We start from the raw sequence: 16,582 nt of genomic DNA on the forward strand, positions 1-16,582 counted from the left end.
TTTTAATAAAAATTCATGGTATTTTTAAATAATGGTAATATATAAGAAACATTAATTCATTTGATAAATATTTATGTGTCTACTATGTTACAGTATCTGTTCAATATTGCGGACACAAGCATAAAAATCTCTCTTCTAATGGAATGTATATCAATGACAGAAGAGAAGGAATAGCAAGAAACAAGAATAAGCAAATAATATTGAAGTTCTGTGGACAGAAATAAGGCAGAAAAAGTGACAGAGGGTGAAGGGAGTGAAATTTGGAGAAGTATGGTCAGGGAGGGCCTAACAGAGAAGTTAATTACTCTTAGCAGTGTGGAGATGGATAGGTGGCCTGGCAAACAAATACAAAGAAAACAGAGCAGGATCTTGAGGTAGAAATAGAGCCAAAATAAATTTGTGTTTCTTTGTTTTAAGACAGAAGAAATAACAATGTTTGCATGATAATGTGAATGATTCCAAAAAAAAAACAAACAAAAGCATGGTGCAAGAGAAAGAGGAAATAATCACTGGAATAAGGTTTTTCAGTATATACAAAGAAATGAAATCCAGTGCACAAGTGTAGCTGACCCTCAGTAAGAGTGTGGTGATTCATTTATGGGACTAGGAGAGAGGGGAGAGTATATATGATGGAGGTAGGAGATAGTTTTCTTCTACATGCTTCACATTTCTCAAAGAAGTAGCAAGGTCATTACAGCAGAAATAATGGAAGCTTTAGGTGACAAAAATTATGAAACAGTCATTAAGGGAACCACAAGAGTGGTAAGTATAAGGAAGTACATCATGATTACCTAGCAAGCATAAAAGGTTAATTGCTATTATAGGTTAGTAATACAACTTAGTAGAGTTCAAAATTCTTATTAAGCTATCAGTAAAATAAAATACTATTATCATTTATCTTACTGTGTGTGAGACTTTTCCCCCATCACTTTTCACATTTGTGCCCCTAAACTTCAAAAAGGCAAGGCACAATTCAGTGATGTAATCTTATCCCTTGCATCCTAATATATAAATGTATATCACACATGATTTCTTTTTTACTTGCTCAATCCAAGTAATCACATGCATAAATCCAAAGAAATGGATTATTTCCTTATTATATGCTACATTCTTTTTTAAAATTTTATACTTGTTTATTTTTTTTTTAAATTTTATTATTTTGTGTGCGTGTACCGTCAAATCAGATCTGACTGGTACAGGAGGATATTGCGCCTCCTTCTCTGGCAGAGCATCTGGTGGATTCGAACTGTGTTCCTCTGGGATTGCAGTGCAACTTCTTGCCACTAGGCCACCAGAGCTCCCCATACTTGTTTATTTTGAAACAGGAGTGGCATCCACTTCCTAAACAATTTGCCTCTGGAAACTCTATAACTTTGATAAACGTTGATAGCTGCAGAGGGGCTTCAGGCTTTTTGTTCAAAGGGGTACCTATGAGTCGTGTTTGACTGGAAAGCAATCAGTAACAACAACTTGTTTATTTATAAAGTTTGTATACATTCTCTTCACACTAGAAGAATGCATATGCCACATTCACTGTCTCTGAGCTGAATGCAACTCAAAGCTAACCCTCCACTGGGTTTTGAGGATGTAACTGTAAATCACACAGAAGGCTTCTCATCTTTCTCTTGTGGATTCAAGCCACTACAGAGGCGCACCTTTGACTAACAGTGCAACTCCCCACAGACAACGGATTTTTTTTAAAAAAATTACTAAAGTCAAGAGTTAAGTGATAATTTAATATAGGGGCAAAGCTGTGGGATCTAATTTTTTTTTAAGGAGAGTCTATTAAGCACAACTAATGCATAAGAACCAGAAAGCAAAATAAATAATTGAGACATCATGAAAACTACTTATGTTCATCAATGGACTTTATCAAAAGAGTAAAAAATAATGGACATATAACAGAGACATCAGAAAACAGCAAGAAGTCCAGAGACATGACAGGAAAAATTAAAACTAGGACAATAACTTGATACAATAAAACAAAAATGGTAATGTTAACTTGATCACTTACTGCAGATCGATCCAGGAAGAACTGATGAAACTCAAGGAAGATACGACGAGTCTCCTTGGAATTGGTCTGTTTATATAGGTCTGAATAGAGATAACAGAGCTGCAGTAGAGGGGGGGAAAAAAGTGGGAAAGATAAAGAAAGCAATCCCTCCAAAAATATAATCTGCCACCTCTTCACTGAAAATTAATGTCTAGAATATGTAGATCACCAAAACAAATGTACTTAATACCACACAACCACATCTTTTTTAAAAACTCAAAAAAACACAAGAACATTTTAAGTGTCTTTTATACCTATATTTATATGCCTGGATGATAAGAAAAAGTCTGACATTGTGGTGTTAGCCTAAAAGTTGGCTTTTTAAAAGCCACTACAGTTTGCCACCTCTGGTCTCCAGTTTCCTTCACTGCAGATACATGGTCTTGCAAATCGGCATCAGCTGTGGGACTAGGGTAAGAGAAAAAGTGCCTTCCACATTGGGGAGCAACACTTTAGGTGAGTAAGAAAGACTTGTGGGAGACTGGAACAGACCCTGTTGGTTAGACCCTGGTGAGGGTGCTGTAGAGACTGCATCATCGCTGTGGAGAAACTGGCAAGGTATAACCTGAGGCTTCTTGAGTTTGTGCTGGCCACAATTAAAGGATTTTGCTGTTCTTGATGGTGCTTGTACGAGAAACTGGCTCGTAACTACTCTGAAGCAAACTTTGCTGGATGATTTGTATTTGACTACTGAACTGAAACCAGAGCCTGGTGCCTTGGAACTGCTTGGCTAAAACTTGGATTTGCATTGAATAATATTCTTTGCCCCTCCCCCCCACTTACTTCTCTAACAAACTCCATTTTCAGAATCACAAATGTGAGTCTGTGATCCAACAACAAATAAACTATTGCTGGTGGGGCTCTAGAGGCACCATGGGGCTGGGCAATGGGATCTTGTTCTGCTTTCTGTTCTGGGACAGTGAAGTGCTGTGCTATTCTTACTCCCTGGTGCCCTTTTAGAGTGATGTTCATGGCCCTGTGTCCCCATGTTCCATTTTCTCCTTTTGAGATAGTCATTTATCATACAAATATAAAAAGCTTAATGGTATATGAACCCATATCAGAACTCTAAATAAGCAAAATCATAAAGCACATTACCAATGTTGCAGGGTCAAACTGTGAAACTACATGATGTAAGAAAACAGCCAAGTGAGCTGGGCGAGATTTGAGCAATTCAATACTCTGGAAACAGCTACATTGTCCGTTGATCTAGGGGGGGAAATACTTCATATCAATAACTCTAACACAAGAATCAAAAGGCTGTATAAGTTCCAAAAACAAAGATCATCTTGAAATAATTTAAGTAGAGAAGATGATTTTAAGGAGCCCAAATGTCTATAAATCAGTATGTGAAAAACAGTTTAACAATATTTCTAAAAATATAACTTTTTTAAAAATATTTTTTTTTTCTCCTAACAGCTCCTTTACTTTTGGAGTAAGCACAGAAATAGTAATGGGGAAAGAACTGTGTGATTTTAAGTAGTGAATTCCTAGAGCATTTGCACATTCCCTAAATAGAAGGTACACAGAAAAGAAATAGTTTAGGTAATCTGGCAATGTTTAGGCAATTTTTGAGAGAAAACAGTTAATCTAAAAGAAAAATTTGAATATATACTATCTCTTGCAAAAAAACAGAGTAGGAGGGAAACTTCATTCTAAATGCAAAGTCATTCCTATCAGTCAAAACGGAAATAAGCAATTAAGGGACTTAAATTTGGCATCAAATTCTTTTTTTTTTTTTTAAATTTTTTTTGTTGTTATGTGTGTACCGTCAAATCGGATCTGAGTGGTAGAGGAGGAGATTGTCCCTCCTTCTTCAGCAGAGCATCTGGTGGATTTGAACCACACACCTCTGGGCTTGCAGTACAGCTTCTTGCCACTAGGCCACCAGAGCCCACCAGCATCAAATTCTTACAAAGATATTTCAAACTCCAGAAGGAGTTTATTATTTTTTTTAATAGCAAATCAGACTATCTCATAAAATGAATACTTATTTTTTAAAATGTCATCACCTGTTCATGCTCAGTACCAAAATCATCATCCTCTGCTCCAATAATATGAGGTGCTACCCGGGTTGAAGGATTTCCAATGAGTGACTGAGTATCCTGTACAATTCAGGAAAAAAACACAGGATAATTATTTGATCGAACTGTAGAGGAAGAATAAGGCCAAAGTGATAAAAAACCAAGATATGGTTCTGTTAAGCTTTTTAAATATTAAAACCTTGAGACAATTTGCTTTTTATTTGTTTTTAAAGATATATACTTTGTCCAATGAATTCCTACGTAGTATATACCATTCAGCTTTCAACTATTAGCTGAATGAATTTAAACCGACTCAGAGACTCCTTAGAAGACAGTCCTGACAAAATGCTTTAAAAAGGACTTTAAAAATCCTATATAAAGCAGTTCTACTTTGCACACAACTAACCACGTTACTTTATTTTCAAAGTAGGATGATGAACTTTCAAAGTCATGAATCATTTTAGCAGAGAAAACAATCACGAACTTACTAATGCTTCTTAGAGGGAAAAATTTTTTCTTTCCCCACCAAAGCCATGGTTATCTAACAATTCACTGAACATGTTTATCAGTTCACAAAGACCTAGACTCTTATGTAAAAACTGAAGTTGGCTTACCAGAAGTTACAATAGTGAAGAGGCTAAATATTTTGAAAATTTAAATATGTTCAACCAAACAAAGGGAAACGAGAGGAGAAATAATAAGGTAACAAAAAACTTTTAATACACTCCTTTAAGTAATAACCAAAGATCCTCATTAACGACACATAACTTAAAGAAAATGTTGAATCCTGCTACTTTTTTATTTTCATAAGTATATGGTACAAAAGATTTCCAACCTTGGCACTATTGACATTTTGAATCTGGTAATTTTTGTGGTAGGGACTGTCCTGCACATTTTAAGATATTCTGTAACATCACTGGCCTATGTCCATCCACTAGATGCCAGTAGCAGCCACCCAATCACTACAATGGAAAATGTTACCAAACACTGCCAAGTGTCCCCTGAGGGCAAGATGACTCCTGTTGAAGTTACTGGCAAAAAGCAATAACATTTTCCAAGGAATCATGCAAATAATGCTATAGAAACAAAGACACCATAACTTCAGAAAGAACTGACTGGTCAGTAGAAAATATCAACCCAACCATTTATTTTACTATGTTAAAATTCAGCATGATTCAAACAGTGTAGGAGCATCAATCTATAACATTTTTAAAAGAGCTGTTATTGGGTGCCATCAAGTTGACTACAACCTCTAGGGACACTATGAATTAAAGACTGTAACTTTTCTCTATCCTGTATCACCACCACCATCTACCATGTTCAAACACACTGTTGCAGTCACTGTGTTGTCCATCTTGATGGGGATCTTCCTCTCTTTGGTGGACCATCTATTTCTCCAAATACAATGTATTTTCCCAGGGATGGCTGCCTCTTGACAATATGTCAAATACGTGAGACCAATTTTCACCATCTCTGCCTCCTAGCAGAGCTCTTGTTACATTTCCTTCAAGACAGTTTTGTTTGTACTTTTTGCGGTCCACAGTATATTGAATACTCTTCACCCGAACCACAGTTCAAAGGCATCAGTTCTTCTCTGGTCGTCATTACTCAATGCCCGACTTTCACATGAATATGAAGGAAATGAAAATACATGAGTCAGACACATGTTAGTCCTTAAACTGACATTCTTGCTGTTTAACCCCTTGACAGCAGCTTTGTCCAATGCAACAAGTCTTTTTTTGTACCTTGACTGCTGCTATTGGTTCTGAACGTGTATCTAAGCAAAATTAAATTCTTGACAACTTCAATCCATTCCTCCATCTATATAATAATAATGTTGCCTATTGTTCCAGTTGTGAGCAATTTTTAAATATCTTGATGGCTGTAATCTTTGCCTTAAGCTTTCTTCATTCTATGCAGGTAACAATGTGTTACCTGTGTAATGTAGGCTATTGATACATGTCCTCCAATCCTGATGTATTCTTCTTCACAGAGCACAGCATCTCAAATTATCTGCTAAGCATAAAGACTGAATAGGTATGAAGAAAGTATATAACCCTAGCATACACCTTTCCTGATTTTAATCCCAGCAGTATCCCCTTTGTTTTATTCAAGAAACTGCTTCTTGGTTGACGTATAAGAGGTCTTGGCATAAACACAATTAAGCATTCTGAAATCACCATTATTATCAATGTTATCTATAAAGTACTATGATCCAGGGAGTAAAATACCTTGTGTAATTATCAATAAAACACAAGTAAACAGTTGTAGGTATTCTCTGCTTTTAGCCATGGTCTATGTGATATCAGCAATGATATTCCTTATTCCATGAGTTCCTTTGAATCTAACTTAAATTTTGGGAAGTTCCTTGCCAATATGCATGCTGGTTATTTTTTAATACTCTTAAGTGAGCTTTTCCTTATGTATGATATTAATGATATTTTGGATATTTTTGCACTCTGTTGGATCACCCTTTTTTGGAATAGTAACAAACACGGGTCTCTTCCAGTCTGTTGGCCAGGACTTCCAAATTTCCTGGCATAGCCTAGTGAGCACGACCAGGACTGCATCTGTTTCCTGAAAACACCTCACTGGTATTCCAATTATTCCTGAGGTTTAATTTTTTTGCCCATGTCTTCAGTGCAGCTTGGACAACTTCCTTTAATACCACTAGCTTGTGATCATATGTTATGTCCTGAAACGGTTCCATCAAACAATTCCTTTTGATACTGTGACTGTGTATTCCTTCTTCTTTTTTTTTTTTATGGTTCCTGCCTTTCAACATTTTGCTCACAGAATCCTTCAGTATCCTTAATTTCCCCCACCCCAATTCTTTTTGCTTGAGAAATGCCAAGCTGGTTCTTTTTGTTTTATAATCCAGGTCTTTGCACATTTTGTTACAATATTTTGCTTTTGTCTTCTCAAGCTCCACTTCGGTATCTTCCTTTTGCTTTACCATCTATTATATTCAAAACCAAGTTTTGGAGTTTCTCCTGACATCTTTCTGGTCTTTTCTTTCTTTCTTAACTCTTTAATGGCCTTTTACTTTCTTCATGGATAATGTCCTTGAGGTCTTCAGTTATTAGTGTTCAATTTATCAAGTTTATTCTTAAGATGGTTTAAATTAAGTTGGGAAAAAGTTCAGGTGACATTTGACATCGTGGACTTGTTTTCGTTTTCTCTTGTAAACTTGCTTTTAATTTTATTTCACCCAAGTGTGTAATCTGTTTGAAAATCACAAGTACTCAAATAAAAAAAGACTATCCACCTTAAGAGAAATATCAATTTGGGGTGAAATAAGAAGAGATAAGAAGAGAGTTAAGTTTAACTTAAATCTGATGAGTGTTAAATAAGTATGATAGGGAGCTCAGCAAAATGATAGAACTAGAAAGAATGATCTGCAAGATTTTTATAGCTGAAATTACATTAAGTGGATCTACAAGTTACACACCAAGTAATACACAGCAGTAGCTATTTCCTTCTTTAATATACTGAACACTATGTATTTGCATCTTTAAAACTTGATTTTGTCTTCTTTGACTACTCCTTTTAAAAAGCCTTCCAAGGTTTTAATAAAATTTTAAAAATCAGAGGGAAGCAGAAAATTGTTTAATATGGTGGCCAAAAGACTTTTATTTTGTACATGATTAGAAGTCTCTGACTTTTCAGTGGTACTTATATTGTGAATAATCAACACATTACATAATGTTTTTTAAATCTTATAAAATTTTAAATAAGTCTAATTAAAAAAGGAGATGAGAATATTAGAAGCACTTAATAAGAATATTCAAATTATCAGATATGTCTATCATCACTTAGAGTAAGAACAGCATTCAACCTCACTGTCACTGCATAGATTCATACTCACAGTGTCCAGAAGGGTTTCACTTTTGTCTGGACTTTCCTCAAGATAAATTCTCTCTTTCAGGCCACTCCTGGGGCTCTAAGGCAAAAATGACATCCAGTTAATTTCAACAGGCTCACAAAAATTAGGGGTAAAGGAAAACAGTGTGAACAGTGTTCTGAATTTCATTTTAATCTTTAAGCTACTAAATAGCTTTCATCTAATACTTGACTCTACTACTTTCTTCCTGGCTTTGGACAAGTCACTTATTCTCCTGGGTTTTTAAAATTTTATGTTAAAAAAATCAATACAGAACATGCAAATAAAAAACAGTTTTACCTAATATCCAAACCTACAAGCTAGTTTTTTACCAAGTAATTGCACTGCGATATAGTTTACTATATTTCAAAGTGGCATCGACTTCTGTAAATAGCTTGCCTCTGAAAACCCTATGAACCTAGAGAAAGGTAAAAGTCACACATGTAAGTGTCAAGGACTTTCATTAATAGGGTCACTATGAGTCACCTACAACTTGATGGCACTTAACAACACAGAGAGAGACCAGTTGGCCTAGTGGACAGAGAGCAATGCTACCAAGCCAAAGGTGGGTCACTAATCTGCGGCCCTAAGGCCTGTTTGTCATTGTTTTTGTTCAAACAGTCTTCTAGGTCATATAGCCCTGGTGTGTCCACTTGCCGAACAGCAGTAACTCGTGGTTGCTGTGAATCTGAACACTGTGACACTGATGTGTCAAATGTGATAACAGTTTCCCATGGTGGACAGTGTTTGGTGGTGCTCCCCGGTTGAAACAAGCTTGGAAGTAGGGGTGGCATCCACTTCCAAGAACAGCTTGCCTCTGGAAACCCTATGAACCTGGAGAAAGGATGAAAAGTCATGCATGCAAGTGGCTTTCGTTCATAGGGTCGCTATGAGTCACCCACAATTCAACGGCACTTAAGAACAACATATCTCAAACTTATTGTGTCAAAATAAAATTCTATCTTTAGTCATCTTTTTTAACCACTCCTTGTCAAATTGTTCTTTCTATCCAAGCATTTTGTATTACTTTGTGGTGGTAGTAGTTAGGTGCTATTGAATATACTTAGACTCATACAGAAAATTAAGCTTCTGTTTTTTTATTACCATCTTACAAGAAAACTGTGATACAGATTTTCTTAAATGTAGAGTAAATTTGATGATCTGATAAAAATATTAAAATACAGACTAATCTAACATAGAATATAAACTCTGTGACATGCAAGAAATTTCACTGAGAGATCAGTAACACCTCAAACAACTGGAATCATCCTTCAGAGTAGACAGCAATGAGAAACAAGAGACGCATACAGGAATGCCAATAAAGGATATACATGCTAACTATACATATATCAACTGACTACAGGTAAAAAATGCAGGAGTTTTAAATACAAACCCCATCTTGAAGAAATTATCTGTCTCAGAAATAAAAGCAAAAAAGGGTAATAAAATCTTGTCTCACACAAAAAAAAAGGCAAGACACCATCAAAGATATTAGGAGATGATGTAAAAAGACACAGAAGATAAACCAAAGGATCTCTCAACCAGCCAAAGTGGGACAACTGAAGTAAAGAATAATGGCTGCAATGGACTACAACACAATAAGCAACTGGTGAAATTTAGTTCAACACAGACACACACATTCAGACCCTTTACTGTTCATCTTTGGAATCTGTTACAATATCAACTCTTCTGAAAACAAATATATAAATGGAAAGATGTATTTCTTTTTTATTCCCACATTAAGTTATATTTTAGTATGACCTATTAGCCAGAGCTGGACAATGACTAGGGATGACAGAAGAATAATTGTTGCCTTTCAGTTGTGGTGCTGGAGAAGAGTATTGAACATACCATGGACCACCAAGAGAACAAACAAATCTGTCTTGGAGAGGGTGAAACCAAGCTGCTCATTGGAGGTAAGGATTTTGAAGCTGTGTCTCACATACTATGGGCACATGGCCAGGAGGGACGAGTCCTTGGAGAAGGACATTATGCTGCAAGGGTAGAGGGACATAGCATAGGAGAGGAAGACCCTGGATGAGCCAGATCACACAGTAACTAGGGCAATGGGAGTGAGTGTGTTGGAGATAGTGAGACTGGCTCAAGATAGGGCAGGGCTCAAAGCTCTAGACATACAGTCACTATGAGTCGCAGGCGACTTGATGACACATAACAAGAGCCAGGGAGAAAAACTCTATAAGATTATTCCATCTAATAAATGCAAGAAAAATGATAAAATTACAATATCTTCATCTTTATTAAATAACAGACCTAGAAATTTTGGTCATCAGTGGCAGGCAAAAACATTAAATGACAGCTCAATGGAGAATTCTGCAAGGAAGGGATTGGGGTGACATCATCTGAACACATTAAAGAAACAAGCAGATCACCAGACAGCCATACCCTAATATGATGGAATACAAAGCACAAGTACCATCCACGAAGTGTTCTTGCAAATAACAACAGCCACCACTGCCAAGCCTTCATCTCATCAAGACTTGAAATCGAACTATCAATTTTTAGGAAATGGACAGAAAACTATGTGAAACACCATAACAATACAGTTAGAATGTGTGTTATTCTATGGGACATAGTTTAGTTTCTTTACCACAAAAACTGTAAGGGGGAGAGAAAAGTCAGAGGGAGAAGTATAAATTAAAACAATTCTTAATAGTGACTACAACTCAGTGATTAGGTATATGACAAAGTCATCCCCCAATTCCATTTTTCCAAAATAAATATCTCTCCTCCCAATATCAGCTACATATTGAGAATCAGATCTCAGCAGTATTCTGATCAAACTGTATCTTTCATGAGAACTGGCATTTATTACCTTCTCCATGGAAAGCAAAAGTAGGCACTGCTTTGTTTTTCTACAAAGATAAAACGATGCCTTTGAGCTGTGGTGCTAGAGAAGAGTGTTGAATATACCATGTACTGTTAGGAGAACAGGTTCATCCTAGAGAGGGTAAAACTGGGCTTCTCCTTGAAGGCAAGGATTCTGAAGCTACATCTGACATACTTTGGGCATGTGACATGGGAGGGACCAGCCCTTTGAGAGGAACATCAGGTTTGGGAGGGTGCAAGAGTGGAGGACTCTCGATGAGATGGATCGATTCAGTGACTGGGGTAACAGGAGTAGGTGTTTCAGAGACAGTGAGGTTGGCACAGGATAGAGCAGGATTTATGGTTCTTGTACATAGGGTCGCTATGAGTCACAAGAGACTCGATGGCACATAACAACAACAAACAACGATCATCACCACCAGGAGGTCATGAGTAAGAAATGCTGAAAAGTGTTGATTCTAAAGATAAGGAAAAGGCTTCCTATGAACTCAATATACTACAAATGAAACAAACATGGAAATCTATCAACAAAAAGCACTAAATTTTTTGTCTCAAAAGACACTTTTAAGGATTAAACCTGTTTGTCATGAGCTCATCAGAGATCCTAGTTTGGGCTTCACCATTTCTCAGCTGGACTTCTACAATGCTCTTTTATTCATCTGGCCTCAGTTTCCTCATCTCTAAAATGGTGCTTTTGCTTCATCACATTAAATGTTAGGAAAATCTGTAAAGATTATCTGTAAAGCATTAAGTACAGTCTTTAACTAAATGCAGGTACTGAGTACATGATAACCAGTAGTCACTCAATATATATTTGTTAAGTATCTGTTAAGCCAAGCAGTTTTCTCTTACAGCCATCTTTCTTTACCCTAATTCGTTTTTCACAATGACATGTTTCTTATAAACAGGTAAGTCTGATTGTCCCTCTCCTCTGCATGCAAAATGAATAATCAAAACTTTTACTTATTCTCCAATTTGCTCATTTTGGTGTTCTTTCTTATTAAACACCAATTATATGGCAAGCAGTCTTACTGCACCGGAATGCTCGATTCTCCACTCACCAATACAAGTTTTAATTAGAAATGTATCTTTCCTTTTAATTGTGATTTTACAGAAAAGCTGGGTTTTCATTTATTCACTGTTACAACGTACTTCCTATTCTGGACTGGTGTCATAAATATGCAATCATATATTCCTTTTAACCAGTCCTTTCATTCTTTTTTTTAATTAATTAATTTTAATGAAAGTTTAGAGACTTTGGATTTCCATTCATTCATTGTTACACTTTTTTCCCTGCCCAACCTCCACCACCGTTCACTCTTTTCTTTGAAAAGTAAAAGAAAAAGTCTTTCATTGTTATACAATCTCTGCCCCCATAAACAGTTCTTTCTTTCATCTGTTCCAGTGCCGTGTTCATTATCTGCCCACTCTTTTCCTGGTTGTCCCCCAACCCCCATCTGTCCTGTATTGTAACAGTGGTGTTATGCAGTATATATATCCTTTTGTGACTGAGATTTTTCACTCAGCATAATGTCCTCCAGGGACATAATGTCACCCATGTTGTATAATATTTTACAAGTTCTTAGTTTTTCAGTGCTGCACTGTTGAGTCACTTACAATTCATAACAACCCTATGTACAACAGCTCTTAACCCAGGTCTATCCTGTGCCAATCTTATTGTCTCTGACACACCTACCCCCATTACCCTAGTCATTGAATCAATACATCTCATCAAGGGTCCATAGTTTTTCTATTTGTTCATTTGCTAATGGGCACTTGGGGTGCTTCCATCTCTTTGCTGTTGTAAATAACAGCAATAAACATGGGTGTACATATATCTGTCTGGGTGGTAGCTCGGGCTTCTTTAGGGTATACTCCTAGAAGTGGAATTGGTGGGTCAAATGATATTTTTATTTCCAACTTTTTAAAAAAGTATCAAACCACCTTGCACAGTGGTTTCATCATTTTACACTCCCACCAGCAGTGAATTAGGGTTCTAATCTCTCCATAAACCTTGCCAGCAGTTTTATGATTTGCTGAACTTTGCTATTACTGCTGGGGAATGTATCTAAGAAATAGATTTGACTGTAACAATCCTTACAAACTTGTCATTCATATCCCTAAATCTAAATTCACATAAAAAGCCAAGCCGTGGAACATAAAGGTCAATTAGGCAGTCCCTGTGCTGTCAAGGCACTGCTAACCACAGAGACTAGCCACAAAGACGCACCAAACCAAAAATGAGTGTAAGGACTCCCAAAAGCACTACTGTCAGAACAATCGGAATCTTTACGTGACATGGCGCCAAAGCTTTGTTTTTAATGTAATCTTGGTCATTTTTATCCATAACCATAATATACCACAACGTCAAACTGTTGTACCTTTTCATGCCTTAGTGCCTGCTGTTGTATTTAGGGCACCAGTACTCTGGAGCTAGGAGATGGTGATCATTTTTGTCTAAGTAATCGGCAGTGAGTCAATTCCCTTTTAGCTTCTGTTTTTGTCTTTCATAAACTTAAAATACTAATAATGCAACTTCTTAAGTCTGTTTTGAGAATTAACTAAGGAATGTCAAACATTTATTATAGTTCAGCATATACGCCCAATGTATGTTAGCTATAATTTTTTTTTTCTTCTTGAGGCAAAATTGACATTCTCCATTAAAACCTTTAGCTACTCATTCACCATTTCCCACTCTCCTTGCATGAGGAACCATGTCACTGGGGCTAAACCTTAAAAACTCACCTGAATGATGGCTCACTCCTCAAAGTTCCCTCATTGCTGTCTAATCAGAAATGACTCATAGCCAATCCTCAAGGAGATTTTTGGAGGCTGTAAATCACATGGAAGGAGAATGCTCATCTTTCTCCTTTGGAGCCATTGATGGATTCAAACTGCCCACCTTTAGGCTGGAAGCTCAACTGTCTACAGACTAGGCTGCCAGAGCTCTCATGGCTTATGCCAGTGGCTTTCAACCCGTTTCTAAAATCTTCAATACAAAATACATTTTACACTGTTATCCAATATACTATTATCTGAAAATAAACAGAAGTTAGAAAGAAAAGTAACCCTTTTCCTTTTCTGTGTGCAAAGCACTCACGTTTCCCATTCAAGTCTGTGTATTTTTTTAACTGGGCCCAACCTACTAAATCAATTTCATGGGCTACATTTTAAAAATAACTGGTCTGGACTACTTCCCTCATCACTGTAAAAAAAGGCTGATTTATTTTCAAGTTATTATTGCTGTCTCTGCATACTAATTAAAAGTACTACCAAGTAAGTAACACTGAACTCAATTTTAATTATTCCTATGACAAAAATTCTGCATCATATTCAATTTGAAATGCTTTTTTATCACTTTCTTGACAAATACTCATGCTCACTTGGCAGTTTTTGGGTTAATCAAGGTTCATTAACTGTAGTCTATCTAGCAGGACTAAGGCTTTTCCTCTTTTTAATGACAAAGTGTCTCATGATTCAAGCCTGAGTCATTCTGACCACAAATGAAATATTAACATGCTCTTAAAGATATCAACGCTTGGCCTCTCAGTTCGTAAGAAGCAATGACATTATTAACGTCTCTACCCACAAAGAAGATGCCTGATGGGAAATTCCACTCCTTCAAAAGAAACATTTGCCAATGGGTATTCAAGGCAAAAAGTCAACTCTGGTATTAAAAGCTCATATGCAGTGTCTAGAGTTTCTGCTCATCAAATTGCTACATTAAAGATGAATTCAAAATAATAAGTAATATTTTCTTTAATTTGCCTATCTTAGTAGCTAGGTTTGCTGTGACATTGAACCTTGTGACATTGGAATCTCAAATGCCATAATAGAACAACTATGCCATAAGTGTGCCAAACACCATAATGGCTACCCATTGTGGGCAGTGTTTGGTGGAACTTCCAGATTGATTCAGGTTTGGAAGCAGAAGTGGCATCCACTTCCTAAACCACATGCCTCTGGAAACTCCAAGAACTTTGGTAAATTACAATAGTTATAGAAAGACTTCAGGACTTTTGTTCATATGGTCTCTATTAATAGAAAGGCTTCAGGCCTTTGATTTATAAGGTCGCAATGAGTCGTGCTCAACTCAATGGCAATCAACAACAACAACACAGTATCTGGAAAGTGGCTATTAGAAAGAATACATGGAGATAAAGATCCACAACATGTGGTGCTTACATCTGCATTGTCACTACTGGGCCGCGAGCCATCTCCACTGCTAGAGTCAAGTCTGCTCAGGCCATCGCCAGAATCTGCTTCCACCTCGCTGACTGGCAGTGAGTCGCATAAAGGCTTAGAAGGCATAAATACAGCTCCATCCTGAAACAGATGTGAAGAACATAAATGCATTAAAATAAATAAGCACTTGCTATTACAAACTGCATCAAGAAATTGAGTCATACCACAATTTAAATGGAGACTGTTAAAAGTTGGACATTCTGGTCCAGTCAAGAAAACGTAAGGTTCTAAAGGTAAAAAGCATAAGTTCTAAAAGGACATGAACTTTAAAAGGCAGAATAACTGCTATTTTAGTAAAGAGAAGCCAAGTTGAAACTTCTAAGAATAACAAAAATATAAAGCCATTTACTATTTCATGTACTTTTTATCTCCTATTAGTCTTTATTCCTTAATAATAAGGAATAATAATAATAAGGGTTGCTATGAGTCACCAACGACTCGACGGCACATAACAACAACAACAACTAGTCTTTATTCCTTAAGGTTCTTATGCTATAACTTCCAGTTTAAGCGCCTTCCAACAATTCAGAATTTCAATAAACTAACCATGTAGGGATATAATGCTACAACATAAATTATTGGAAGCTTTTTGACCAAAACAAACATACACATACTGCCTTTGCATCATTTCAGACTCAGAGATCCTATAGGACAGAGTTGAATGGCCTCTTGGTAAGGTGGTAAATCCTTGCAATAGCAGAATGTTTCATCTTATTCCTGTGGAGCAAGTGGTGAGTTCAAATACTGATCTCTGGGTTAGAAGTGGGGCGCTTAACCACTGTGCTAGCAGGGCTCCTTGGTTTCACTGTCTGTGTCTGTCTTTGTCATTTATGACCAACCACTGGATTTCTCAGGCAGAAAATTGCACAGGAGGAGATTGCACATCTGGTTCCTTGGGAGCCGTGCTGCTAGCAGACCGAGACTCAGCCTTTGGGTTAGCAGTGCACTGACTTCAGGTTTCATGGTTTTACACTGTTGTTGTTATGTGCCATCGTTTATGAACCAACTCACAGCTGACCCTCCAGTGGGTTTTCAGAGGCAGTAAACGGCACAGGAGGAGATTACCCATCTCTCCTCCTAACCACCAGAAATCCCTGGTTTTACATTGCTGTTGTGTGCTGTGGGTTCAGAACCAGTCCAGTGCTGGCCCTCTAGCAGGTTTTCAGAGGCAGTTAATAGAGAGGAGACTTTCCAAGCTTCTGTGGAGCAGCTGATGGATTCCAATTACATGCATTTGGGACTGCAGCACAACTTCTTACCACTAAGATATCAAAGCTCCCTTTGTATTTCCTTAGAAACCACATTTTTACTCTTTAAACAAGGTAAAAATGTTATTTTTAACTGTTCACATGTTGTTGTTGTTATGGGCAGTCAAGTCGTTTCCGACTCATAGAGACCCTATGCACAACAGCCCTAAACTCTGCTCTATCCTGCGCCAACCGCACCGCCTCTGACACACCCATCCCGATTACCGCAGTCACTGAATCAATCCATCTCATAGAGGGTCTTCCCCTCCTGCGCTGTCCCTCC

General features: G+C 37.1%; 1 protein-coding gene across 1 annotated transcript in view; it reads right to left on the reverse strand.

The window, feature by feature from the left end:
- Nucleotides 1-16,582, reverse strand: part of ARHGEF12 (Rho guanine nucleotide exchange factor (GEF) 12) — a 244,406-nt gene that overhangs the window by 68,763 nt on the left and 159,061 nt on the right. Inside the window, exons 10-14 of the mRNA XM_006895634.1 lie at nt 14,993-15,133; nt 7,946-8,020; nt 4,066-4,158; nt 3,152-3,262; nt 2,015-2,113 (exon numbers count right to left, since the gene is read on the reverse strand). Coding sequence (XP_006895696.1) covers nt 2,015-2,113; nt 3,152-3,262; nt 4,066-4,158; nt 7,946-8,020; nt 14,993-15,133 — 519 coding nt within the window. The remainder of the gene's footprint in view (nt 1-2,014; nt 2,114-3,151; nt 3,263-4,065; nt 4,159-7,945; nt 8,021-14,992; nt 15,134-16,582) is intronic.

Source organism: Elephantulus edwardii, unplaced genomic scaffold, assembly GCF_000299155.1.
Source record: "Elephantulus edwardii isolate Elephantulus edwardi_28Jun2011 unplaced genomic scaffold, EleEdw1.0 scaffold00171, whole genome shotgun sequence".
In the NCBI taxonomy this organism is placed as follows: Eukaryota; Metazoa; Chordata; class Mammalia; order Macroscelidea; family Macroscelididae; genus Elephantulus; species Elephantulus edwardii.